At 36.0% G+C, this 27728-nt stretch overlaps 1 protein-coding gene across 1 annotated transcript in view; it reads left to right on the top strand.

Annotated features, from left to right (window-relative positions):
- FAM135A (family with sequence similarity 135 member A) overlaps positions 1-27728 on the top strand; it is an 87723-nt gene that overhangs the window by 38398 nt on the left and 21597 nt on the right. The window contains exons 4-17 of the mRNA XM_067294122.1: positions 3356-3495; positions 3611-3681; positions 3875-4048; positions 5901-6027; positions 6342-6495; positions 9042-9119; positions 11105-11154; positions 12863-13018; positions 18177-18250; positions 18577-18731; positions 18974-21296; positions 23421-23581; positions 25357-25448; positions 27612-27709. Of these exons, the coding sequence (XP_067150223.1) occupies positions 3356-3495; positions 3611-3681; positions 3875-4048; positions 5901-6027; positions 6342-6495; positions 9042-9119; positions 11105-11154; positions 12863-13018; positions 18177-18250; positions 18577-18731; positions 18974-21296; positions 23421-23581; positions 25357-25448; positions 27612-27709 (3853 nt within the window). The remainder of the gene's footprint in view (positions 1-3355; positions 3496-3610; positions 3682-3874; positions 4049-5900; positions 6028-6341; positions 6496-9041; positions 9120-11104; positions 11155-12862; positions 13019-18176; positions 18251-18576; positions 18732-18973; positions 21297-23420; positions 23582-25356; positions 25449-27611; positions 27710-27728) is intronic.

Here is a 27728-nt window from a genome sequence, read left to right as displayed (position 1 = left end):
CTAAACTGATACTTTTTTTTATAGTCTCACTTAAATAATATTTTTATTATCTCTAAAAGGATGTTTTTTCTTTTCATGGTATATTTTAGAACTGTCTTCACTTGTTTTTCAGAAAGCTTAATGAATTCTGTGACACGTATTCTAGCCCTTTTGTCTCTCTTTATGAGGCATAAACTACATTAAGTCTTCAGTTTGACATGAGTTTAAATCAACAGTGCTGTCAAAAAAAAAAAAAAAAAGCAGCCCTTGCTTCCCTCTGGCTAGTTCCTGCTGCTATATTGCTCTGTGCACTGCTCTGACACAAATGTCTGATCTGGCCAGTGAACTCTACCAGGGAACTTATTCAGTTGATAAACAGTCTTTTCAAAAAAAAAAAAAAAAAGCCAAAACCCCAAATCCAAAAGCTGGGATGCTTTTTAGATCAATCTCTCCATCTAGTTCATCATGTAGTTGCTAATAATGTTTGTGCCACAACAATGTGGAAAGCAGGAATGAAGGGTCAACCAAAGAGTGGGTGGAATTGCTTTTTTTTTTGTGCAAATTTAAATGCACATCACGCTACAGCTCTTTTTTTTTTTTTTTTTTTGGTGGCAAAGATGCCACTTTAGTATTCGTTTGTCCTCCTTGTGGACATGATCGTGCTTTATCTCACAGAGGACCTCTGTCTTCCATCTGCTTCATTTGCTTGCTTAATTTAGCGGAGCTAGAAGCTTTAGATCTAGTTCACAGCCTTACTGTTCAAGGTGATCAAATAGCTCATATCAGTTACTGAGACTGCCATTATTTTGGAAAAAAAGCTACTGCTACACTGTCTGTGGACTAGCACTGAAGGGTTGAGCCACTCTCTGGAAGTATCTGGTATTTGTTGCCGATAGAGGAATTGTAGCTGGGCTGGAGCCCACCGTTCTTGTTGTTGAGATGGGTGTGATGTAGTGACCAGGTACGTCTTCCTGTGCCTCTGAAGCTATCTGTTATTCCATCTTCCTCATACTTGGATCTTTTCTAGGTCCTATTCCCTTTGACAGCATCATGGTTTTCTCATCCCAGTCCATGTCTTCCTGCCGAGTTACTAGCTCTCCCTGGAGAGTTTCTAGCTCTCCCTAGCCTCTCCACAAGTCACCCACAGTTTCCTTGCCTTGGCTGTGTGTTTTCCCCTTTCCCTCAGACTCTTCATGAGATCCAGCTCTTCCTTTTTATTCTCCAAGTTAAATGTAGCATCTCAGTGTTCCTCTTCCTTCTGCTCCATTTCTTCTCCTTCCATCACTTGTCCAGCCCTTTCCAGCTTTTCATCAGGTCCCATGTCTCTTTTTAATCCCTTTTTCTTCCCTTCTCATTTTCCCCTTGGTGGTAGTTCAGTACTATGAATAACCAGGACCCAGGACAAGCTTCCATTACAATGTGATACAGCAAGGCACTTGCTTCAGCTCCAGCCTTGTGAAAGTCTGGTGGCATCCTTGTGATTTGGAAGGAGATGCAGTCATGCTCCAGAAAGCTAAAAGAATAATTCTAGTCTGCATGAGGTTGTTTCAGCTTTGAAGCTGTTCTGAATGCCGCCTTCTGTCAGAAACTAGTGGCTGTTTTTCAGAAAAAAAATTAATCAGGTTAGGAATGAGATGTCCACTTTTACCATGCAAAAGTGAATGGGTTCCCCAATATTTTTTTTCCCCTCCCCTGGTTCCTGTATTTTCTATTCTTTCTTACAGACCTACAGCTTGCCAAGATGGTTTAGTTGTGTGGATACAAGCCTAGAAGTAATCTAGTCAGCCCATAGTTGACTAAAAAACAGTTGTTCTGCCTTGCTACTTTCATGGTTGGGGGCTTTCGATCCCCATGTGGGTGTGGGTACACCGTTGCTGATTTTGGGTTTTCCTCCATGGCCGTTCTCCTGCAGACACAGTTTCTGCTTGTACTGAAGTCTGTGGGATGGGGAGTAGTACCAAAAGAGCTGAGTGGTGCATAGACAGTGGGACCGTGGCTATATGTTTTCATTACCTCTTTTGTGTCAGACTAGAGGCTATCCCTTTCGCTGGTGGCATGCAGTTGTATCAGATTACGGGTAATGGGAAACCATACCCTCTCTGCCCTTCACCTGTATCATACCAGATCGATTGATACAAGCTGAAAGTGGCATTACGTGGGGGAATTACCTTTATTGGTTCAGCCTTTATATCTAGCTTGTCCAGGAGACCTAACTGCAGAGTGTGTATGAAACTGCTTCAGTGAACCAGCGCTTACACTTGTTTCTAGTTCCTGAAGGGAGGTTGAACTCAAATGTTACGAAGGTTACAGGGTGGGACTGTCTGCCCTGCACGGACTCTAGCAGTGATTTTCTTTCAGTGATCTGTAGACCCCAAATCTGTGAAGCACAAACTCTGCAGATTGATTTTTTTTTTTTTTTCTTTTGTGGATTCTTTTGAAGTAATCTATTAAGAAAAATAAAAAGAATTTTCAAAAATGTTTCACACCCCCATATACAAAATTTCTAAAAGCTAGTGTACTGAAGAAGGTTAATGCTCTTGAGCTGACTTGTTGAGGAAGGGTAAGAAACAGTCAGTAATTCAGCTCTTACCTTTGTTCTTCCAAGTTCCATCTTCTTTTACGCGTTTCTTCACAGGTTAGTGCCTGCCATGATTTTTCCTGTGTGGTAAACACTTTCCTATAATGCTAAATATTTCTTCAAAAACTTTTTTTTTTTTGAACCTTTCCCTCTCTCATTCCTACTAGAAGTTTTTTGACCTTTCTTGGCAAAGTATCCCCCAACCATTCGTCACACTTTTGTGAACTCTTTTTGAGCAGCTTCTGGAGTGAAAGCAGAAGTGCCATATTGAACAAGAAATGTAAGGTTTAGATGGCATATCTGGAACTGGTCTGACCAGAGTAGTATGCAAAACTGTGGAAGGAAAGAAAGAACCACCTGTGTGCTTGATTAATTCAGTGGAGTGGTGCATGTCATTTAACCTTTCTGCCTCATCTGTAAGTAATTCTTAGTTCTTAACGTGCTTAAAAGTTTTGAAACAACAGTAATGTTGAATGAAAGAAGACAAACTTCATGCTTCTTGTTAGAATTTTTGGTGCCTGGAATGACTTGTTCCAGCTCGGAACAAAGCAAAAAATCTTCAGGCTGGAAATTGTGTTAAAAGTAAATTACATTCAAAAATATTGATACAGTATTTCTTAGAAGCAAAAACATTCCTCTGAACTCCAGTAAGCTGCTGACTAAAATGAAAACTGATTGTGTTGGTTTTAAGTTCTGATAGTGGACATAAAACTTATAGGAACAGGAGTTTCACTTACTAGCTGCTCCAGTTTCCAGATTCTAGACCAATTATATTAACATTTGTTTCTCTCTTTCCAGGTGCAGATCTTGCCTTTCCTGCTTCAGTCCATGACAATATAGTTTGCAGTAAAACATTTCAGATTCTTTACAAAAATGAGGAAGTTTCTGTGAATGATGTGATGATTTTCAAAATAAAAATGCTGTTAGATGAGAGGAAGGTAATCTGCCATTCAGCTTACTATATCCAGATACTTAAATCTTTGTTATTCATAGTTTAGATTACTATAAATACGGGCCCTGAAAAGATTTCATGATTCTACAATTCCTTTTTAGATTGAAGAATCTCTTAATGAAATGAATTTTCTGCTAACATTAGATCTACACTTCACAGATACAGACTATTCGTAAGTTTAAATGTAAAAGATTTTATTAAAACGTTAACTGCTTCTAAATTAACGTTCCAAAGTATACACCAATGCTGAATTGATAGCTGCATCAATTACTAATAACCTGCTTACATATTGCACTTCTAATTTTATTGCTTACCTACTTTAAAAGTGGTTGCTCTAATTAGATGTGTTTTTTACTTATTTTTAGACCTGATGACCTGAGCACACTACAGCCAATCAGTAGCCGAACTTTAAAGTTGCACTTTAACTTGCATCGGGGCCTTCATCATTATGTCAATGTTATGTTTGATTACTTCCACCTTTCTGTCATATCTGTTATAGTCCATGCTTCTTTGGTTGCTCTGCATCAGCCATTAATAAGGTAATCTCCTGTTAATAAAATGCAAATAAAATATTTGGGAGCCCAATTGTAAATATTGTGCAAATAGGGTACTTAGGAAGGAGTTAAGTCTATGTACGATGTAGTTTTCTTTATGACGGCCCTGGAATTCAGGGGTCAGAGGGAGGAGAGGCCTCTTGTTTTAAAAGTTACCTGGAACAAATTTTGAGTTTGTTTCTCTTAGAAATAAGAGTAGATGATGCAGAACAGAGATAATACCCAAAACCGGAGAAGTGAGGAGGAAGATATTAATACATATTCTTAATCAGGAAGATCAGCTGCTGACTCTGGTTAGTAGCAGTAATAGGTGTTGTTAAAAACAGCGGTAGCTGTCTTTATTTCTCAGTTTTCAGTTACTACTGTAATGTCTGCAAATGATGTGTTTTATGTTTTCTAAAGTAAATGAAACAGAGGGATTTCATTTTCTCTTTAAATAAGCTTTTGCCTAGTTTTTGCTGAAGCCTTTTTACTTGTTCTTTTCTTCCATGTATAGGCAGAAAATTCACTTCTGTCATCCTTTACGGTATCTGTCTTCCCCACTTCTCTGTCTCAAAAGTGAGCATGAAAAGGGCCATACAGTCACAAGTATGAAGTGCATTCTTTACATGGCTTTTTCTTTAGCATATCTAGCTTTGCCATCTTTCAGGTCTTCAAATACACCATGCTATTTTCTCCCCTTATGTTTTTTCCTGTTCATACTCAGGCTGTGGCATATATGTCGAAGGCTTTAGCTTAAGGTGTTCCCACCACTTTTCTGCCTTCACATCATGGCAGCTATGTTGTCATGTGTGTTAGACTGCTGTTTTGTGTAGCAGCACTGTGCTGGTTTGGAGAATTCAGCCGGCTTTTTATTTTTATTCTCCCCTCCCCCCTTTTTTCCCCCCTCCAAGCTGGATTATTCCAGTGATGTGTTTCAGGCATGGCTATATAATAAATGAAATGGCAGATCTGAAGGGATGGCACAGTGTTACTTGGGAGAGGACTAAGCAGTGAGGAGGTGGGAATGAGGTAGTATTGCCGTTGAAGACTTCATCTGATAAAATCACACAGTATCAAGCAGTATCATGTATATACAATGTCAGTTGTCAAAACACCGCCGTGAAATTCAAGAGTTTCACCTGCATTTGTCTCTTAGATGTGGGATCAAACTTCATTTCATTGAGAGAAAGTGAAAAACAGGTTTTGTTACTAATTGTCAGTCAGGAATGAATATTAAAGATCCAAGTTGTCCTTTTCTGAACAATTTGGGGAGAGGTTGGGGTTTTGGATGGGCTTTCTCCTTGAGTAGCTGAGGTCAGGCATTCGTTAAGGGAACAGCAGTGACAGTTTGTGTGATAGCTCTCCAAGTGTTTGCTGCTCATTCACTTTTAGGAGCTAATGTTCTCGCAGCAAAGTTGGTGGAAAATGAATGCTTCTTACCTGTTATAATTCAAAATTAAGCTCTTTGGCTTAAACTTTCAGGAATATTGTTTAAATTATCTGAGTTTTCAATTAAAAAGAATGAGGGAGAGCTTGCCCAGTCTCCTGGCACAGTGTCTGCTGACCTTTGTGGTGAGAGATGGCAACAAACAGTCGAGGGTAATAACTTCTTAAATTGCTCCTGCTAGCTGGAGATGTGCTTTGAGAACTACTTTACAAGTACTGCTTTAAAAGGGGAACCTACTAGCCTGGGAACTTTCAGTATATTACTGAGAATCTGTGTTTTTGCTACTTTCATGAAAAACTAAGAATTTTTGTAACTGTGACAGATTTGTGTCACATAGTATGTTAGAATTATTCAGTTCATTTGTATTTATAAAGATGTGGATGTCTTTATATTCAATTTGCTTTACAGCTTTCCTCGCCCAGTGAAGAATACGTGGTTAAACAGGAATGCACCAGCACAAAACAGGGACTCTGTGATTCCTTCCCTTGAAAGTGTGGTCTTTGGCAATAACTACACAAAACAGTTATCAGCAGATGTAAGCATGTATCAGCTGAACATTTTATTTATATTTTGTTCGTCAGTGTGGATTTTTACTTTTTTACAGAAATACTGTCTGATGAACAATGAACTTTGGAGGTACTTTGATGTGCCACATGATAGGTGAAAAGAGAAAAATTGTTCCAAAAGGCTGTGTTATATTTCAGGATCATGTAGATGGAAAGCTTAAAATATTTAGTGTTTGATCTTCTTTTTTAAGATATTTCAGTCCATTGAAAAGTCCATTTTAGTTATTCTGTTAATGCTTCACTTAGGTATGAAATTAATATGTGCATTTTTTTCTTTTTTTAGGGTTGCAGTTTTGTGGTTTCAGAGTCTTTCCTCAATCATGCCTATAATTTCCACTACACACTTTGTGCCAGTTTGCTGCTTGCCTTCAAAGGGTTACATAGATATTTCATTATGATAACAAAGGAGCTCCCCTCTTCTCACCGAATTGAACTGGGTATGTTGAATATAATAAAATGCATCGCTTTCCTTTCAGTGTTCATTAAAAATGTCCCCTCTTCTAGGTTGAACTGGCATTAATTTTGTACGTCTTGCATATCTATAATGTTTTTGCTTAAACTGAACTGGAACTTAATAACTCACAGAGAAAAAATATATATAGTATCATCACCCCACTAATGAAATAATGAGACAACAGTTTGAATTTATACAAATATATTTTTTCTTGTAGGTTTTTGTTTTAAGATTTGGCCTGTTTTTCAAATCATTGTTTTTAGTGGTGAGAAAGTTGGAGAAACTCACAATCTAAAAAAGCATGCTGTACTTGGTTGTATGTTGTAAGGAAACATTGTATAGTCATTTAAAAATTGAAATTTGGTAAGCTTGGATTTGAGAAGAATACTGCATTGGAAACTTACCTGAAAACAAGACCTACAAGAAGAAATTGCTGCTGACTCAATTTGTAGTGTAAACTTTAAACTGACCGATTGATCAATGATTTAATTACCTGAGAACTGGGAAAAGCAATCTGAATACAGAACTGTTTCTGTAAAACTGAGTAGTTAAAATATGTTTTCAGAGCAGCTATTTCTTTAATAAAGTTAAAATTAAACTCTTACAGAACAGATTCATAGAAAGAAATTTAAGTTATAAGTTTTATGGTGGTGAAGACTCCTAGTAACTTGAATGAACCACATTTGATAAAAATAACTGTGAAAATATTTCATGAAATGCATTTCTGTAGAACGCTGGTATATTAGCGAGCCTACTCTCAACTTGTAGAACTGGGAGAGTGGTATAAATAAAAAGGAGAATGCATTGGCATTATAACGGACAAGCTGGACTTTTTTTCCAGCGAACATATTCCCTTTGAGTTATATAAAGGTTTATTTAAATCCAAAAACCAGACAGGTCTTTCAGAATTTACACTGACTGTAGACAGCAGGTATTGATTATGCTATTACATAATTTTAGCAATATCAAAACTAAGCATTAGGAATTTATAAGACAGGAAATGGAGATATAAAAAATAATTTTTAAGTGTGACATGGCAGCCAGTTACTGATTAAAACAAAGAATGTTTCACATATATATTCAAAAATGCAAAGCCATTTTTGGAAGGGGATTTTTGGAGGAAGAGTGCTAAAAATCTATGCTTGAATCGCACATACCACTAATGCAGAAACTGAGGCTTTTTCTTTATAGAAGCAAAAATACTGCTACAGTTATGGTGCAAAGAATATTTTTGTCAGTTATCTTAATCTTGATATGGAGGGGAGGGAATGCCCTGTTACATGAATGACTCAACTTTTAGTCTTCCTTTTAATGACAAAATTCACCTTTTGCCAAATAGTATTTGTTGGTTTTATTGTCATTGTAAGGGTAGGCTTAGACTAAATCTTGATATTTAAATGTTTCAGATAGGACGTTACGTTCTGTAAAACATTCTTAAAAATATATATAATAGAAAGAAGCAAGTAATTGAATTTCATAGCTGGGTACCCTTCAAACCTCAATGAAGTCAACAAAAAGACTTTCATAAGCTTCAGTGGAACTTGAGTCAGACCTTTAGTGATTTCTGTGAGTATTTTAGCTTACCTTAAGGAAATGCAAGTTTGAACAATAGATTGAGAGATGTGAAAATTTGTAATTACATTTGACATACATTGTACATATTTTGCTGACAGTTTGTTTCCTATTTTTCTCAAAATCTTTTCAATTGCTGCTGTAATTACTTTATTTTCTTATTTATAAATCTTTTTTCATTTATTTCAGTTATATTGCATGTATGTTGATTGGCACAATTGATATAACAAAAGGAACTAATAATATAACTATTAATTACGCTATTACTGCGCACCTTTTGCTCATGACAAATAACAATGCTTATCATTATTAACAATACTTTCTTTAAAATCCATCAGCAATGAAAAAAGAAAAAAAAAAGCCATGTTTCTGTAAAGTATGCAAAGAAACTGAAGCACTCTGGACTTCAGAAAGTACACAATTGTTGTCCTTTGTATTTATCTTTAATTTTTAAAATAAATGAATTATTTCATTTTGGAAATCTTATACATGAAATTTAAATGGATTTGGGGGAAGGGAATCTCAAGTCCTGTTTAAATCTCAGAATCATCACCTTTTCGTGTTTTAAATAAATTCTCTCTTTAATTTTGTTTCTTCTATTTGCTCAGTTTTTTATGATGTACATTTCAACTCATTTTAAACTATTGCATACTTTTAAGAAAACACAGTGATTTTGCAGAAGCATGTGCAAAAGAACTCAGTAACCTTAACTGAGCATTTAAGTATTACTGGTTTCAGGAAATAAACAGGAAAACAAGCGAGCATAATGTACATCATGAATAATACCTAATCTAGAAACTACACTAAAATTATATGCTTTAATGTACTGATCTAAATGCACTAATTGCTAGGCTAGCAATAAGCTTTTTTTTAATACTAACTTTAAGGCAAATAATAAATCACAGATGAAAAAAGGAGGTTAGTAACTAGTCATGTGTGTGCAATCCCTATAACTAGCCAAGGCCAGCATGCAGGTCCTTTATGAACGCCTTCTCAGAAGAAAATATCCACGAACCCAGAGAGACGCCTACCTAGGTATGTTTTCAAAGCAGGTGATATAACCCCTCAGATCTTTATTAATAATATAAAATATTTTTATCTGTAAACAGGAGAAAAAAATCCTCTATATTCAGCCATAGTGAAAGTATGTTGAACTCTGAAGTTTGTGGAGTTGAGCTACTTATGTCTATGCTGAATATAGATAGTGAAATGAGAAAATATTACTGTTTTCTTGGTTTAGTGTTGTTTTATTTTTGTTGTCCTATTTTACTAAACAGAAATGATTGAAGAGTTTAGTCAGTTATCACCATTTAAATAGCCAGCTAAAAAAGGTAGTTTCAGGTCATTCATTGCAGCCTCAACTTTCTAAATAATAAAAGACTAATATTTTTCCCCTGCAAAATCTTTCAGATTGCCTCTGGTATCTCAGAGCTTGCTGCTCCCAAGCACTGCACGAGACCTTCTCAAGGTTTAAGCTGCAGCTGTCCATGTCTAAATGGACAATTCTCCCTTTGGAGAGTGTCACTATTACTCCAGTGTTGGCCAAAAGACGGTGCTGTTGACGCACAAGGCAGTTTTTGATGGGAAAGAATAAAATGGCAGTTCAGACTCATAGTAGGTCACAAGCCTGATCATATATATCTGCATTTTGCTTTTGTTTAAAGAAACAGAGCTGGCAAAACTGCATCACATGTTTGCTGGATGAACATTACTGCTATAGAATGTTAATATTTAATTTTTTTACCTATTGTCATTGTCTGTATTCTGTTGTTTTTATTGAGAACATTGTCGTTTTGGGTTTTCCATAATGATTTTAGACCTCACAGTTTTAATTGTTGTTCAAAACCTATTACCAACTGCAGTGTGACAATGAAGATAAATATTCAGTATTGGGTCTGATAAATAAGCCATTTAATTTTTTCTTTAATGCCAATATTTGTGCAGCCACAAACACAACCAAAGTATAGTGTCTTAAACAGTTTTCGTGTATTTTCAGAACAATTATCTTCAAGTACTATTTAGCTAACAGGTTTATGCAATATCTTTCAGAAACATTTCTAATCTTGTTTCTGAGCACTTCATGTGTTTCTGCAAGTTGCATGTTTTTCAGAACTTTATGTGAGTTAATTTGTTTGATATTAAGTATAATAGCACTCAGTATAATAGAGGCAATTATCTGAAAATCAATACATATTCACCAAATCTAGGTGGTATCATTCAAAGGTAAATTGAGTAAAAATGCTGTTGCCATTCTATAAACTTATGTTCATTATCCATATCCTTTTTTTTTTATTGTGGGATTGGAGGCATGTTTTGTTCACGTGTATGTTTTCAAGAAATATTGTGGGTTTTTTTTCACTTAACATTGTGTTTCAAAAATGAATTTAAATATAAATATTTGCCACAAACAGTTTTAGGGGTTATAAATTGCTGTTTTGGTACTGGTACGTCAAGTAAAGAAGGAAATCAAATCATAGTCTTAAATTATTATTTAATTGATTGGAGTCGCTTGAGTAGAATTGGAACGGTTAACAAGGAGAAACATTCTTTCCAAAGAAGAAATCCTTTTTTTTTTTTTTTTTTTTTTTTTAAATAAATAAGTCATTCCAGGTTGTGATCCAGTTTAAGTTGCCATACTATGGAAGATTAAATTATTCTTAATTATCCTTTCAATATCTCAGTATTACATAAAGAACAGTTTTTGACCAAAATATAATTCCTCAGACAATTAAACTGTATTTTTATGCATGTAGGTAGCTTAGCTTACAGATCAGGTAAATAAAACCTGGTTTTAGTTAATTGTGTTCTGTCCTCAACCTCAGCAATTAATAAGAAATAATTTTAACTGGAGTTTAAAATTTACATGATTTCAAGTTGATTGTTGTACTTACCATGGCATCAAATTTTATTTGATGGTCTTTTTTTTTCATGTGTGTTTAAATTGTTGTGTGAGATAACTATTTTTACTCTGCAACATGGGAAATACATTTTTCATGCGTATGCATCTCTCATCTTTCCAGAGAACATAGATGTAGAAGTTCGTCTTACAGAATTGTGTGAAGAAGTAAAGGTACTGTTTTCTTCATTTATTGCATAAGTGAAATAACTATAAAATTAGAGTATGCTGATTTCATATGTTACTTGGGAATAAACTGCTGGTTTCAGTAATAACTTCCGATGTAGTTTTTTGCCAACGTTTCTTTCAACGGTTCCTCATTCAAAGAGAAATTGCTCAACTCAAACTTAACTATTCACGTGGTATCTTGTCATGTCAGTAGCAGCACTGTATAAAAATCACATTTTGAATTTTCTGCGTTCGTAATTTGAGTTCCTCCTTTTTGATGGTATCGTGTAATAATGTTGTAAAATCGAGGAGTAGGAGCGAGTTGTACATGAGGAGTTTCCCCAAGCGTGTCGCCCCGTGTTGGGGAGGGACTTGTCCTCAGGCTGTCTCCTCACCCTCTTTTCTCTACAGTCGCAAGGAAATTGTCTGCTTTAGTTTCCTTATGTTTTTCTCCCTGACTCTCCCCTTAATGTGCAGCAGTGAGAACTAGCCTCAGCTGCACAGCTTATTGCCTTGTCACGGCAGAGGCTAAAGCAGAAGTTTCAAACGTTTTTTGAAAGAAGATGGTCGCACTTTGTTACCAAGTGGGCTTTCTGCCCACTTTTGTGGAGTAGCAGGCTTACCTTCCATTTCAGGAGCAATAGTATAATTACAAGAAAAGGTAATATTGGCTTAACAAGGGTATCATTTGTATAATTGGAGACAGTGCCAGAAGAGTTGGCTCTCTGTGGGCAACTAATAATCTTACTTCACACGTTACAAGCTTTTTATATTTACATAGCCTCAGTGAATTATTTCAGTACTTATGATCAATTTTTTCCTCCCTTAGCTTGCTAAGATATGTTTAAATTTTTTCCTTTTTCTCCCTCCCTTCTTTTATGCAGTTCCTCTCAAAAGTGTTTCCCCCTCTTATTTCCAGTCTCTCCTATTAAGTTGATGTCTCAGTATTGTAATCCTTTTTGCTACTTCCTCTTCAGTATTGCTGAAGCTGGGTCTTTACTATCCTTACTTTAAAACCCTTTGTGTCAATGCTTTATATGCCTGCAATTACTTTTTAGCAAAATGTAATTTTTCAGAATGACAGGGAATATAAGCCTAGCAGTCCACCACTGGCTAGCGTGGAACTATATCCCAGGTTAACAGACCACTGAATTTATCTTTGTGTGATCTGGTTCTAAGAAGTCTACAGTATAACACTGGTTCCTAAGGATGTTTAACGTGTGTGTAGACATAGATAGATAGTGCCATCTGGATGTGTAGGTCCATATAAATGTTATAGTCAGTTGTGACTATTCTGAAATGGAAATGTCTCCTTTTTTTAAATATACCTTTAATATTGCATGGAATTGTGACTAATGCATTTTGTGTTGATTGTCTGTTTTCTAATTCCTGGTTCCTATTCTTTTCAGTCACACTAAAGTTTTGAATGTTAGAAAATATAGTGGTTGCAACTCATACTAATGGTTGCTATAAATTGAATTGTTGTTTTAAGATTGAGTCCTAATTCTAAAAGACAACTGGATAGTATTTAAAGCAACACAAAGTATTCTGTTAGTGTTGTAACCTAAATAATCCAATTCTGATATTTAGACAAAACAGTCTAATTTGGAAGTAATTTTTAATTACAATTCTTACTGAGGTGAGGTTGGGTTTTTTTTTGATTCTGTCTGTACATTATGGGAGCAGTTGTGTAAATATTTTTTCCAAATTCCAGAAAATGGAAAATCCTGATGAACTGGCAGAACTTATAAATATGAATCTTGCTCAGCTGTGCTCACTTCTAATGGCTCTCTGGGGACAATTTCTGGAGGTCATTACCTTACAAGAGGAAGTCACATCATTGCTAGCACAGGAGCATCACACAGTAAGAGTGAGTATTTACGCTGGCATTATAAAGGGCATGTCACATTGTTATGGAAGTGTGCATCAAGGTGAGATTCCAAATAGAACTTATTCTTGGAATATAATACATAAAATACAAACCAACTAATTCATTGAACTTTTGAATATGAAATGCAGTTCGGAAGGCAAAGTGTAGGCTGTGGCACAATAGGTATTTGTGTAGAATGATATATTTTTATTCAGGAGCCATGCCTAGTGCTTGCCCATTTTACTTCCCTGCTATATGTAGGTTGTCCGCTCAAGTCATGAAATTAAATGTATTTTTCTTCTAAGTTAAGAATTTATAACATTCATAAACTCTGAAGGGGCTCTTAAGCAGGATTTTAAAATCAGAAATGATCTGAGATGTGAGTGCATGCACACACGCACACACACACACACACACACTTGATCTGTTTATGTATATGCATGTATATACAGTTGCTGTGGGCTTTCTGTAGGCAAAATCACAGCAATGCTGATTCTCAGAGTGAACTATTCTCAAGTATTAGCTAAAGCTGTGCCCTCATCTCCTAGTAAGTACTTTTTTCTTCCCCTCTTTTGATATCAAGGATTTGAACAAACCTGATATTCTAAAGTTTTTGGAGAGTAGGATTCATTAAAACAAAAAAGAACAACAACAAAATAAAACCCCAAAACACACCACTTGGATTTCAGCTGGCCTGGCATCTTTACTGTCTGAGATCCTAACCCATGCATTTATCGCAACACATTATAGAAAAGGTTGTTTTAAGAGGTCATCTGAAAGCTCTTCTTGTAAAACTGTTTGCAGAGAGCTTGTTAGTGGGTCTAGTTAATCTGAACACATGCCATCAGTGCTTTAAATATTGTATTTGTCATGGTCTAAAGCCTATTAAAGGTTTTAGTTCTCAAAGATTTGATTGGTCTAGCCTGCATTTCTGCCACTTGTGTCAAAAACCTTTCTCTTTAGATTTTGGATGGGATACTTGAACCATGGTCTTATACAAAAACTTGATAAATCACATTGTTAATGAGGGGTTCATGGCTTAATCTGGAGGACAAATGAAATCTTTCAGAAAGAAAGACAGATTTATCTGTTAGATTGGACATGTTAACAGTAAGAACCTGTGATCATTCTACTGTCCGTTTATGATCTTACTTATCATTACATGCTGTTCATATAAATTCAGGAATCCTTCAAGTTAATTCTGGTAGAAACTATAAAAGGAGAATACTATTTCAGTTAACCTGCACTTGCATTCAGTTGTTGTTATGTTAGTGTTTTTACCAATATGTATTTAATAAGCAAGAACAAGCATTAATACTTTTATTTTTGCTGGTCCTGGTGTTAAAATATAAAATATATTGGGTAATGATGTGCACATAGTTTCTTGAATGTGATTCTTTTTAAGAGTTCTGATTTAATTCAATCTCTCTAGCTCTCAGATACCTTAAAAATTGGATTTCACTGCAGTTATTTTAAGGAATATAAGTCAAAGTAGTTAATTACACTGAGTGAGTTGAGATATTGTGCATATTAAAAGTATTTCTGTGATACCTTCCAGTTTTCACAAAATAGAAGGTCCTTTCCTCCCTCCCTCTTGAAAAAAGAAGTATCATTTGGTTTCATGCCTGCATTTTTTCTCTTCTAATTGCTTTTATGCCAGCTTAATTTATTATCTGTCACTAAAAAAACAAATTTATTCTTTAATCCAAGATTTAGGAATATTCTTCTCTGGAGGTATGAATCCACACGCACAGTATAATGGTGTGGGGTTGAAGAATCTTACATTGTCCTCGGTGTGGCTTGCTATTGAAGGATGCTGAATCTCTTAAATTTCTAAATTAATACCTCTGGGCTCAAAGGTGACCCTTGTTATAACTGAAAAAGTTGATCGATCTTTATTTTTGGAAAAGAAGTGTCTACTGGCGATTTTTTTAGTGAGTTCTGCAGTTACTTTATACTACATTATCTACCTAAAGGTAGATACTCTGTTGTATTCTCTACTGGATGCTAAATGTCTCTTAATTTTACCATTTCGTCTTACAATATTTATAGTCTGTGCTTTCTACAGGAAATTCCCCCTGGGAAAGTCTTGTGTTAATCTAAGAGAAACGGACACTTCTGGAACACATTCATCTGACTGCTTGAGGTGTTTATAGTAAAGTAGCTCCCTAGAAGAGCCTGTCATCTAGCAGTTGGTCAAATGACTTTCACCCCCTGTGCGTTGATTATAGATGCTTATAAAACAGCTATTTTTGCTGGAATGTTGTTAGAAAATAAGGTTATAATGAAATAGTGTATTTTAAATACCTTACAATCACTTCAAATACATCTCCTCTATAAAACGCTATACCAGATTTTAATTGCTACATAAAAAAGGTGGGAAATTTTAGACGTACTAGAACATCTGTCATCTATAATATCCCCCTAATAATAAAGTCTTCAACTAAGTTTTATTGAAAAAAACTGTTTGAGGTATGTTATTTTAATATTATAAAAAGTTGGCACGCTAAATTAGCTCATACGAGATATTGTTCCATAGTGACATCTTCTGGTAGATCTGAGCATGATATTCCACAATCATCCTTTCAGTTCGATAAGTCCTAAAATATAATGAGAATATATACACACTGCTTTTTTTCCCTTCATAATATTGATTTACCTGGGCATTTGGAGCAGTCCTGAAGCTTGCTTGCAGCTAGCGTTGTACCTTTGCTGTTGTAGTGAGAGCTCGCTGGAGCTGGTAATCGGATTTTCGCCAAAAGTACTGGAATCATTTGAACAGTTATGAATAACATTAACAGCAAACAAAAACCCCTTCCTTTTCTTTTCTAGACAGTCAATGGCAGAATTGTAAAGGTCTGTTCTTCATATAATTCCAGTTATTTTACACAGTGAAGCAACTGACTGCAGTTAAATTGAAACCCATCTCACTTTCCTACTGAGAAGCAGTTTTATGCTCTATTCTTGCTTTGGGATCACAGAATCATCTACTAATTGGGAAATATTCCTGTTCTTATTTTATTTCCTGTTACACAATTGATTAGGATCTCTTAATTATTTTTTAAATTATTTAGGATGACAGCTGGTCACCATAATGATCAATTGCTATAAAAAGCTAGTTTTGAAACAGTAAGTGTCTGTAGAGGGAGTGTTGGCCCTTTCTGGGGGGAAGGTTAAGGGTTAGCTGTGACTAAATTACGTTTTTAGAAGATAGGTGCCTGTTTAATATGCCAGTTGGGAAAACAGGGAGGAGTACTTAGGGATGCTCTGATTCTAGCCCAGCTTGTGTATGCATAAACTGCTAGCATAATATCTGAAGAAAAGCACGTAGGTCTCTCTTCTGTTTGTGTGTGCGTGTTTGGTCACTGCTGAGATTGGAAGTTGTCTTTACAAGGATGTATCCAATCTAATATTTTCTTTTACTTCCTTTTACTTTAAAATATTGTCCAAGGCTCTTCATAGATGATGTTCTCACTGAGGTTAATTTCATATGACACAATAAATTGGATTCTGGGAGGCTGAGATGGAAGGACTTGAAGCTTTTAGTGAAGTGTAGAGAATGCTTTTTTTGTTGGTTTTTTTTTTGTTTGTTTGTTTGTTTTTTAAATACCTTGGAGGTTTTTCTCTCTCTCTCTCTCTCTCTCTCTCTCTTTTTTTTTTTTTTTTTTTTTTTTAAGGAAAAAGAAAAGGTGGAAGCTACAAACATAAAACTTCACCAACGAGTACTCTCTCTAAAAGTGTTCTCTGGTGATTTGTCAGGAGGAGGAGCTTTCACTCGCTTCTCAGCAATTCTTTATCTTTGAACAAAAGTAAAATTAGTCCATAAAATGTCATGTTTGCCAGTTAACGCACAGGATTTGCCTGGTGCCGTGTGTGTGCTGAGGATGCAGACAGCTACTGTGCGCAGCTCTGCTTTCACTGCCCTGACCGAATGTGGGGGGCTGCTGGGGTCTGATGCCTGCCCGCGGGGTATGGCGCAAACTCGCACTTGCTTCCCCCTGGCAAGGTAGGTAATTTAAGAGGAAGATTCAGATTACATCAAGGAAATAAAGGAATTATAGGGCCAAGAAATGGTTGGTAAATAAATGATTGATTAAGTAGATTAGATACAGATGCGGTTCTCTAGATGGGGTAGAAATTTTGATTTAATTTATATAAACAAATTGATGTTTATGCTCAAGTTAAAGCATAAGCAGTTGTCTACAGCCACTGTACAGCACATTCTTGTGTGTATATCTTGTTACAACAAACAAGGTAAAGCCTATTGCCATAGTGCATTAAATTGCATGTTTTGAGCAGATAGGTGGTTAAAAAAATAAAAGTTCTGAAAAATGCATTCAGATTAAATTAATGTTATATAATATTTGAAAGATAAGAAACCCCGTCTTGCAAAACCTTAGCTTTTGATTTTTCTAGATACTGTATTTCAATATATTTCATTATTATATATTTTTTACTTGTGGTAATTACTGTATAATTCACACTCTCCTATTTCATCATTATGTATTAGATAAGATATGTTCCCCTATGTTGTAAGATACCATTTTAATATTTTAAGTTTATTAACCCTGGACATATAGTTAAGTCTTGAATACAACACTTGTAATTAGCTTACATTTTGTTATTGTCTTTATCAGTTGCAGCTGAAATCTTTACAGTGAAAGATTTTTTTGCATTAGAGTTTACTTGTGGGCTAGAGAATATTCATGGGAAGTTTGAAACACATACTTCTCAGTATTCTGGGACTGGAGAATATCTGAAATGGGTTTCTCCTTCTGAAGATAATTCTCAAGCACATTCAGAAGTGTCCAACAAACTATAAATTCATTTCCTTTCATTGAATTCTGCTTAATGTTTTGCATGTTAGTGTTCCAGATGAGCCTTGTTTGGATGATTCATTTCTTTATATTTGAATTTTCAGCAGACAGTTGAATCTAATGTAGTTCCCCTCAGTCATCCAGGGCATAAGTTAAAATTCTCTTTTCAGTTGATAGTTTTGTCCATGGCATCTACTCCCCCACACACCTGGACTGGGCATTTATAAAAAATAACAGTGTAATTCATGCAAAGTTAATAACATTGTGGTGTGGGAATGCTGGTGAATTTTCAAAAATTGTTGTAATTTAAAATCAACTCTTACTTTATTTGGCTCTTGCAGGTGCGCAGATTTGCAGAAGCATTCTTTTGTCTTGAGCATCCTAGGCAAGCTGCCCTTGCCTATCAAGAACTACAGTGAGTAGCCTTTTGAAGTGCACAATATGTAGCACTTAGCCGTATTTATTCTGTAGCTCACGCTGTGTAAAAATACTATGTTGTAGAAATACTTATGTAACAAATTCAAGAGAAACTGCTCTAAATATACATTTGAAGTTTTTTAATGAAGATCATATAAGAAGTTAGGGCAGTGGAATTCAAATGTAGTAATAGAATAGCTTTTCTATTAAATAAGTAATTAGTAAAAAACACTCTCCTAAAGTGAGTTAAACTACTACTACTTTCTGCTAATATAAATATCAATACTTGTATTTTGTCATATAGGACTACTTTCTTTCTTTCAGTGCTCAAAGTCATCTACAAATGTGTGCAGCTATCAAAAATACTTCCTTCTGCAGTTCTCTTCCACCCCTCCCTATTGAATGCAGTGAACTAGATGGAGATATGAACTCCTTACCTATAATCTTTGAAGATCGGTATTTAGATTCGATTACTGAAGGTAAACAAACCTCACTGCAGTTTTCTCTTTGGAGAAATGAGCGCAAATGATGAAAAAATTGAGTGTGTTTCTTTACATTTCTTCCTGGCTGAGACAGAGTATATTCATTTTCTAGGAGATGTTTCTCTAGTTTGAGTTTTGAGGATTGTAAAGTTCTATAATTACTGATGTTTTATAGCTTCAGTTATTTGCATAATCTTGTTGTAAACAATACTTTTTTTTCTCACTTTTTTTGATAAAAGATCTGGATGTACCCTGGTTGGTAGTTCAGAATCTTCCAAGGTCAGAGTCCACTAAACTGGATAAATTTGAGGCTGAAGAAGGTTTTGTAGCTGGTTTTACTAGCCCAGAATTGAAAATAAGACCTGCAGGTGCCTCCAACCTTTGGCATTCAGAAAGTGAAAAGCTGCTAACAAAATCTTTGAAAGGGAAAAATGAAGATGCAAATAAATCCAAAGTTAAGGTTACTAAGCTTATGAAAACAATGAAACCTGAAAACACAAAAAAAATTGTGAAACAGAATTCTAAGGACTCTGTAGTCTTAGTAGGCTACAAATGCTTGAAAAGTGCAGCATTGGAAGATGCTTCTAGGAGCTCAGAAAGCAGGCCTTCATGTAATGCTACCGAAGGGCTGGACCCTACGTTAGGTGGATTTCCTTGTGATACAAAGACCTGCACCAGGCAAGTAAGTCAAACAGAACTTGCATGTTTGCCATCTAGAACTGAGCAAAAGACTGCCAAGATTGAAAGTGTTCAACCATGTCAGGGTAGCCCAGTGAATTCTTACTGCGCAAATGTGGCTGGTTTTGGTGGACTTAATATCTCACAGGCAGGTCCTGGAATTACGGAAGCAGATAGTGCTCTTCAGCCCGAAGGTACGCTTGACAGTTGTCATGGAGGCCAGCCAACTTCATCGGGTGTCAGGACAATTGAGGTCAAACCAAGTAATAAGAATCCCTATGAAGGGGAGAAGGTAACTGTTCACATTGGATCGTGGGCTGAGTTTCCACAGGATGGAGTGCAAGGAGACAATTTGCAGACACCCAATATGCAGGCTTCAGAATCTGAAAATAAACTGAACTCAGGAGAACAAGTATTTGAGAAGGAAGATGTCCATGAAAGAAATTTCCAACATACTAGTGAAGTCTTGACAAGAGTAAGAAGTTATCAGCCTACTCTTTCTACAAAAGAAACTCAAATTTCTGTAAGTGGAGACATGACTAAATTACCAGATGTTAGTGTGACGTATGCCTCTTCTAGGTTTTCAGATTCAGGTGTAGAAAGTGAACCAAGCTCTTTTGCAACTCACCCCAACCCTGATCAGGTTTTTGAAAATGTTCAAGGGCAAAGTGCATACAGTAGTGAGAGGTTATTTCCTCAGCTTTTACTAAAACCGGACTATGCTATAAAAAATGCAATAGAAAGCCATTGTACTGAGAGTACCAGTGCTGTAAGTGAAATACAATCATCCTTGACATCCATAAATTCTCTGCCTTCAGATGATGATGAGCTGTCACCTGATGAAAATTCAAAGATATCTATTGTACCTGAATGCCAGCTAAGTGACAGCAAAACTGTATTGGATCTTGGAGCAATTGACTTACCAAAATGCGATGACAGTAAGAAATCAAATACCAATTTGCAGCAACAGTGTGTTGTATTTTCAGGGCATTCAGATAATGAAACTCTGTCTATACATTCCTCACATTCAGGCACAAAAGATCTTTTACACTTAGTTGTTTCAGATGAAGATACATCTACTGATATGAAAAGTTACGGCCCACAGGCAAACCTTGGCACAACTTCTAAGGACTCTCAGGACCTTGAAAAACATCATAACACTACAGAAGAAACAGCTAAATTGCATTTGGAAATTACTTATATGGGTGAGCCATCTGTTGTGTCAGGTTGTTCATCCGTAAATGCTGAGTGTGAGATTGAAAAAAACAATGAAGGAAAGCATAATGAAACTTTAGAAGTAAAGGAGACAACTGAAGAATTGTTAGTAGTTAGAAGTGAAACTGGTACAGATAATCTTTCTCCAACCAGTAGTACTGATATAGTAAAGCAAGGGCTTGTAGAAAACTATTTTGGCTCTCGAAGCAGCACAGATATTTCAGATATTTGGCCAATGGACAACAGCAATCCTGTTAGCCCTCAAAAGGAAACGTATGAAAAACAAATGATTTGCTCTTCCCAACAAGACGAGGAAGATGAAGAGGATCAAGAAATGATTGAAAACGGGTATTATGAAGAAACGGACTATAGTATTTTAGATGGAGCTTCCAGTGCTGACCCAGACCAGGATCATGGTTTTGCGGAAGAGAGAGTTCTAAGATCTGAAAGGACTGAGAGTGGGCATCTAAGAGACAGGATAATTGTGCCTCCTGTCTGTACTCCTGGTTGCCTGTCTTTTCCTTCTGCTCTGAGAGACTCTCCTTGCAATGTTATCTGGTCATCAAGGACTAAATCTGATGCAATTACGCAGCAGCCAGGCAGCACTTCCTACAGCTCAGCTTCATCTGTTTCCTGGTATGAAAGCTCCCCAAAACCTCAAATGCTAGCGTAAGTGACTGTTTTAAAACAAAGTTTATTTACATTCATTCAAATGATGTTAATGATGTGTAGAAGGGAAAAAGAAGCACGGTAGGCTCCAAAGCGTACCCAGAATTGTGGCTTGTAGATCCTGCACACTCCAGTTGCATCACATTTTAGATGTTCAGATAGAAAGTGTTAGCACAGAATTCCTTTCATCAATTACCCTGCAATTTCATGTGGTTTGACAAACTTCAAGCAAAATAGAAATTTTTTGTTTCTCTAATATGTTCTTTTTTAAAAATAAGCATTCAGCCAAAAAGTGATGTAGTAATAGCTACTGAGCATAAAAATGGTGTTTTATGAAATGGAAATGATTGAAATAGTAAGTATAGGAAAACATGCTTCAATTTTTAAAAATAAAAAAACAAAAAAGCCCTGTAACTTGTTATCCATTCCAACTGGCCAAGTGAAGCTGTGTGAGGTACTGGCCAAGTTGATGACCTTATTTTTTAGTCTTAACTTAGATATCCAAACTTTAGCACCTGAAAGACCATAGTACTCCCAATTACACTGCAGTTTGGATACCATAAAAACTAAATTTAGAGGAACATCAGGGATTCCAGCTTGTACCTCCTCTTATTGCAAACAGAGGCATTTCCCTTGATACCCCCTGCCGCTAACTGAACATGGGAAGCGGCAGTTTAATGTGTTGCAATGGAAGTAACATGTTGCTATCAGAAAGAAGAAAACTTTGCAGAGAGAAATGAGGAGAATACTAAGCAGACGGAAGAGATAGGAAGACGAGAGAGCTTGTGGGAAGCAGTTGAGAACAGGAGCAAGGATCTAGTGATGGTGGAAGAAAACAAGAACAGAAGTGAGAGGACAGAAACACAACTTCTGAAATAATGGAAAATGGGAAGTGGAGGGTGGATAGTGGCATGGAGTAGGAGGGATGGAAAGCAGAGAATATTTAGGGTGTTTTGAAACAATGAAAGAAAGGCGGAACTTGGAGTAAAATCAGGGGCTTGGCCTTGGGGAAAGCAGAATTCCATGGAGTGTGGGATGACTGGAATTCCAGAGGGTAGGAGTTGCTTTAGAGAACTAATTTTGATACGTTTGGTTCATAAAACTTTCCTTGAGTACAGACCAGTAATCTCTGCTGCAGACTGGTAAGACCAACAGACAGTGGAGACCTGTTTAAGCTGACTTTATTGAGGCTAACTGACTGGCTTTTGCCAGTTAGTGAGGAATGAAATAAAGAAAAAGCTGGGAAAACAGAGAAGGAAGAGTGGAATGGGAGGAAGACAAGACTGGGGAGGCTGAAGAGGACAGGTTACAGGGTGACGCTGTTGGGGATCATGCAGAACAGATGAAATGAGGGAAGGGACATAAGGACACATAAAACTTTTGGCATGAAACAAAACTCTGTGAAATGTTGCAAAGAAACTCTGAACTATGATTAATTATATAGGAAGGTCCTACACAAAGAAACTATGGGGAGGGGAAGGAAAGGAGGAATGCAAGGAACTCCCAGCATGTGGAGAGCTCAGCTATTTGAAACTGTATAGTGTAAGCCCTCACATGATATGTAAAAGATCAGGGGTCTGGATCTGGTTTCTTTTGAAGTTAATATCAGTTGTTCAGTCTATCAGAAGGACTTTCTGGAGAGCAATTACAGCATTGTCTCCAGCTCCCTGCTGACCTAGAAAATAAGTTTCAAGTTTGGCAGGAGTTATCAGAAGTCAATGGAAATCTTTGCCTTGATTTCAGATCACATTATAATTCATGTAATTTTGTTAGCGTTGCATTTAAGCAAAGCTGTTACTACTCAAGACCAGAACTAAATCAAAATCTTCAGTGGCTTCAGAAATACTTCACAGCTGGCAGAGATGTTCAAAGGAGAAGAGAGTGGAGCTTGGGGTATGGATTTGGTTATAGGACAAAAGGTTCTTCAGGAAGCTGAAATGAAAAAATATTTTGAGGAACTGACTTATTTTGTGAAAATAGTAATTTGACAAATATTTTTTTCTTCATACCAAATAAAGAGAATGCAAAAGTAAAAAGACAGTAGAAAACTCTACCCTAGGAGACCCTACATTTGTCTGCCAATAGTATAGTAAATGTTTTATCATAAATATTGTTCTGTTCCAGTTTCCTCCAGGCTAAAGAAGAATTGAAGCAGCTTAAACTTCCTGGATTTATGTATAGTGATGTTTTCAAACTGGCTTCTTCGATACCTTATTTTAGTATGGAAGAGGATGACTGTTCAGAAGATGGAATACATCTTATAGTCTGCGTCCATGGCCTAGATGGTATGCAGGGAAAGGTGATACTGAATGAGATATCAGTTCAGATTACCAGTCAAATTTAGCTTATGTCATTTGAACTCTGAACTAAACCTTGCTGAAATAGGTTCACTAGAAGGAAATGGGAACTTGGCTTTGTAAGGCTGCCTTTAACAATTTATTTCATGAAATCATTTAAATTTAATTAAGAATTTATTTAACATTTCTCTTCAAAACTTCCATGCACATAAACTCAGTTTATGTCATAGTTCAAATTAGATACATCTTCCAGTTTTTATGACATACAGATATTTGCCCGTACCCTGGTAATAGACCAGAGTTAATAACAATACAGTTTCACTTAGAATTTGTAGTGTTACATTGTCAAGGAAAATACAGTGTGTGTATCTTATTATGAGGAAAATTCTACATGTTAAATGAGACATTACTGCAGTCAAGTATTAGGTTTTAAAACATTAGATCACTGTGTCATAGAATCATGGACTGGTTGAGGTTGGTGGGGACTCTGGCGATCATCTAGTCCAACCCCCCTGCTCAAAGCAGGGGCAACTAGAGCAGGCTGCCCAGGACCATATCCAGTCGAGTTTTAAATATCTCCAAGGATGCAGAAACTGCTGTAGTAGAAGGGAGAAAATCCCCTGCTAAATGAAACAAGATGGGAAATTTGAACAGCTTGAATATATTCACCTGCTTTTAGTTTAAAGCACATGTGCATGCTAAGAAGTGATATCCCCTCTGGTTAGGTTTTTTCATAGCTTTCTACCATCAACCTTTTCGTTTCTTTTTGTGAAGCTTCTTAAATGAACAACATAAGGTAACTCAACAGAGCAATACATAGAATATTGGAGTGGACCAACTTTGCAGGACTTTCTTGTTCATCTTTCGAATTCCTAATTTAAAAACAAATTCAAAAATACAGCTTTTCTCTCTGCCTCTGGGCAGAAAGCACCCATTGTTAAGCACTTTTAACATTGAACTCAGAAACGTTCCTTCTTACTAGTATAAACGTTCAGGTGCTATTGTGTGCCAAGAGTTGATACAAAAGTTAACGTAACCATAAAAGCTCTTGTTTAAAAACATGTCTTTGAAGCCTTCAAACTGTCCATGTAGTCAGAATTTTTTTTACGAAATGGAGAATCTTCTTCTCTAATTAAGGCAGTAAGGGTACCCATTCTTGGTGATCTTACAATGGTTTAGATGGTGAATGTGGAATGATGGAGGAAAAGGGCCTTATTTTTTCTTGACAAACTCCAAAGGTATTCATGATCATTGATGTAGGGGGATCTTCAGGAAGCTAGTTAAACTGGCTTTAGTTGTCTTGTATACCACTCTTAGTGTATCTTTTTCTGCTGACAGTCCACTTTGACTTTCACTCTATGAAAAGCTTTCTGATGTGCTCTTATTCCTTTCCTCTTCACTAAATTCTTTAAATTAGCTCAGAGTACTTTAATTAACTTTGATAAAAGTTAATTAGGTTTTTAAGTATTTAATATTCAGTGCTATGTATCTATTGGGTGCTAAGACAAAATCATCAAACATGACTTCCTAAACCTTACTGTTTTAAATGGTGGCTGAGCTGAATGTCATTTTTACAGACTTTTTCTGCATTGTATTTGACATGGCAGTTTATCTTCCCAAGTCTCATTGAATTTTAATTAGGGGTGAGAATATCATTAGCTGTGTTTAAATATAAAGCTGTGCTGTTGAGTTATTTCAGTATTCTGTTTACTTTTTATTGCAAGTTAATTTTGCAGTATGTAACTCTTGTTTTCCCTTTTAAGGTAACAGCGCAGATCTCAGATTAGTGAAGACCTACATTGAGCTAGGGCTGCCTGGAGGGAGAATAGATTTTCTTATGTCCGAGAGGAATCAGGTATTTGCCAGCATCAACAGAATTTTTGTAGAGCAATAAACAGTGTACGTTTTCAGACATGTTTAATGGCACTGTTGCCTTGTAGTTTACCACTTTCTGTATGTTTTTATTGCATTTAGCAGAAAATGATGGTTTTGATGTATTTTATGTAAATAAGTCCCCTCTCAGAATCTGTGATTTGATTTGTAGTTTGTATTAAAGTAATTACAACACCTAATACGATACTGAAAGTAGATATATAATGAATAACATTTGTTGCTGCTATTTTGTTGTGTACTCTGAAGTCCTCTAAGTTCTCAGCATAACTAGTTGGAATTACGGATAAAATTCCCTTGATTTTAATATTTTTTCCCTCCCTATCAGGCTGCTAATGGTAGAAATTGGTGTGGGAAGAAGGGAGATGTGTATTTCACAGGATCTGAGAAATACAAAATATCAGTCTCTTGCTCTTTTCTTTTGTCACTGTACTGTAAAATCCACATGATGACACTGAATCAATATCAAATTATCTCTGTCTTAAACTTTTGTGAACTTTCTTATTTTCAGACGAGGTAAATTTGAAAAAGCATAGAAGACTCTTTTTTTATATATATTTCTTTTTTTTTTCTGGGTTACATATTGTATTAGATATATTTCAGGGAAGCATTAGAACAGAGAACGTCTTTAATGGGTCCACCGAAAGGTTCATTTGGCACAGTGGCATATTCCTGGTGATAGCTGCTGGGATGCCTTGAGATCAGGCTGGGCAGGCACTGAGCCATGCTTGCTCGTGTGTAGTCTCCTCATAGTTTTTGGCAGTCAGCAATTCTGAAACTTCCCGAGTTGGGAATCCCATTGAGACCACTGAGTCTAATAGCTACTCATGAACTCTTCTCCTTGACGCTGGCTGATATATATATATATATTTTTTTTTTTTGAATGCATTTTTTCTTCTGTTTTCACAGTTGAGACGAATTCCACAGTTCATATTCATTAATAATTCTGTTGCAAACAAGGAAGTTTAAACTGATCTCCCTACAGCTTGTTTTGGAAAAAAAGTCAATAATCTTCCCCCATTTTCCTTTTCAATTCTATTAAGCATTTTATAAACAAGTATAATTTCTTACTGCCCGGGAGGGAATTGAAGAGACCTAGTCCATTCAGTCTCTTCTCATGTGGAAGAGGTATGGAACAGTTTTTTGACCATCCATGATATCCTTTTCTGCCCATTTCCAAACTTCCTCTCTTTTAAGATGGGATGATCAGAACTTGATCAGACATTTAAGATGCTTATGCATGGACTTACTAAATACTATATTGGTATTTTCTGTTCTTTCCTTGATTTCCTAATGTACCTGATAATAAAACACGCACACATATATAGAGAGAGATTATTATGTGCATATATGTTTAGGGCTGTTTTTCCCATGTAACGTGTTGCGTTTCTAAGCCTTGCCATTTTATCCCCCAGTTGTGCAGTACTATAAGATGCTTCTGAAATTCTGGTCAGTTCTAGACTTGACTATCCTGGATGATTTGGTGCTGTTGACAAACTGTGACATCTTATTATTCTCCTTCTTCCCTTTTCCAGATCATTTATGAATATGTTGAACACTACAGATTTTCACACAGATCCTTTGGGTTTTGTGTTGAAAAGTTTTCAGCGTTCTTTGCCTACCCCTTTTTAATTTTTTACTGTTAAACATTGTAGAGAAGCAGCTATGAAATGGCAGTACTGTTTTAGAGAGGGGATTGTTTTGAATTAAACAGTGCTAATGTAGACTCTCTTTCTACTGTTACAGCAATTGTCTCATACTTCTGTTTCATGGACAGTGTGATTTAGTTTTGTATATGCAGTTTGGTCTTCTGTTTCTCTACAGATAAGATTATGTGTATGGGGAGGCTTAGAAGTAAGGCTGGCAGTTTGCTATGTTGAGATTTGTTTTGGTGTATTAGAACAAAGTAGTCTTACCATAAAATGTACATCACTTTATTCTATGTTACAAGAAAAAAACTGAAAAAATGAGAATAACCAGCTGCAGTGTTTCTGTTTGAAGTTAATGTGGATGCTTTTATTTGTGTGCTGTTGATCAAAACACTGGGAAATAAGAATTCAGTCTGAATGCAGAATGTATATTGCTGCATTAGAAAATACAGTTATTATTTATTTCTTTTATTTTACAGAATGATACCTTTGCTGATTTTGATTCCATGACAGATCGCCTTTTAGATGAAATTATACAGTATATTCAAATTTATAATCTAACCCTTTCAAAAATCAGGTAATATCTGTTCTATACT

The sequence above is a fragment of the Apteryx mantelli genome, chromosome 3 (genome assembly GCF_036417845.1).
Source record: "Apteryx mantelli isolate bAptMan1 chromosome 3, bAptMan1.hap1, whole genome shotgun sequence".
Lineage (NCBI taxonomy): Eukaryota > Metazoa > Chordata > Aves > Apterygiformes > Apterygidae > Apteryx > Apteryx mantelli.
The sequence above is the reverse complement of the archived record's forward strand: the minus strand, read 5'-3'. Positions and strand labels throughout refer to the sequence as shown.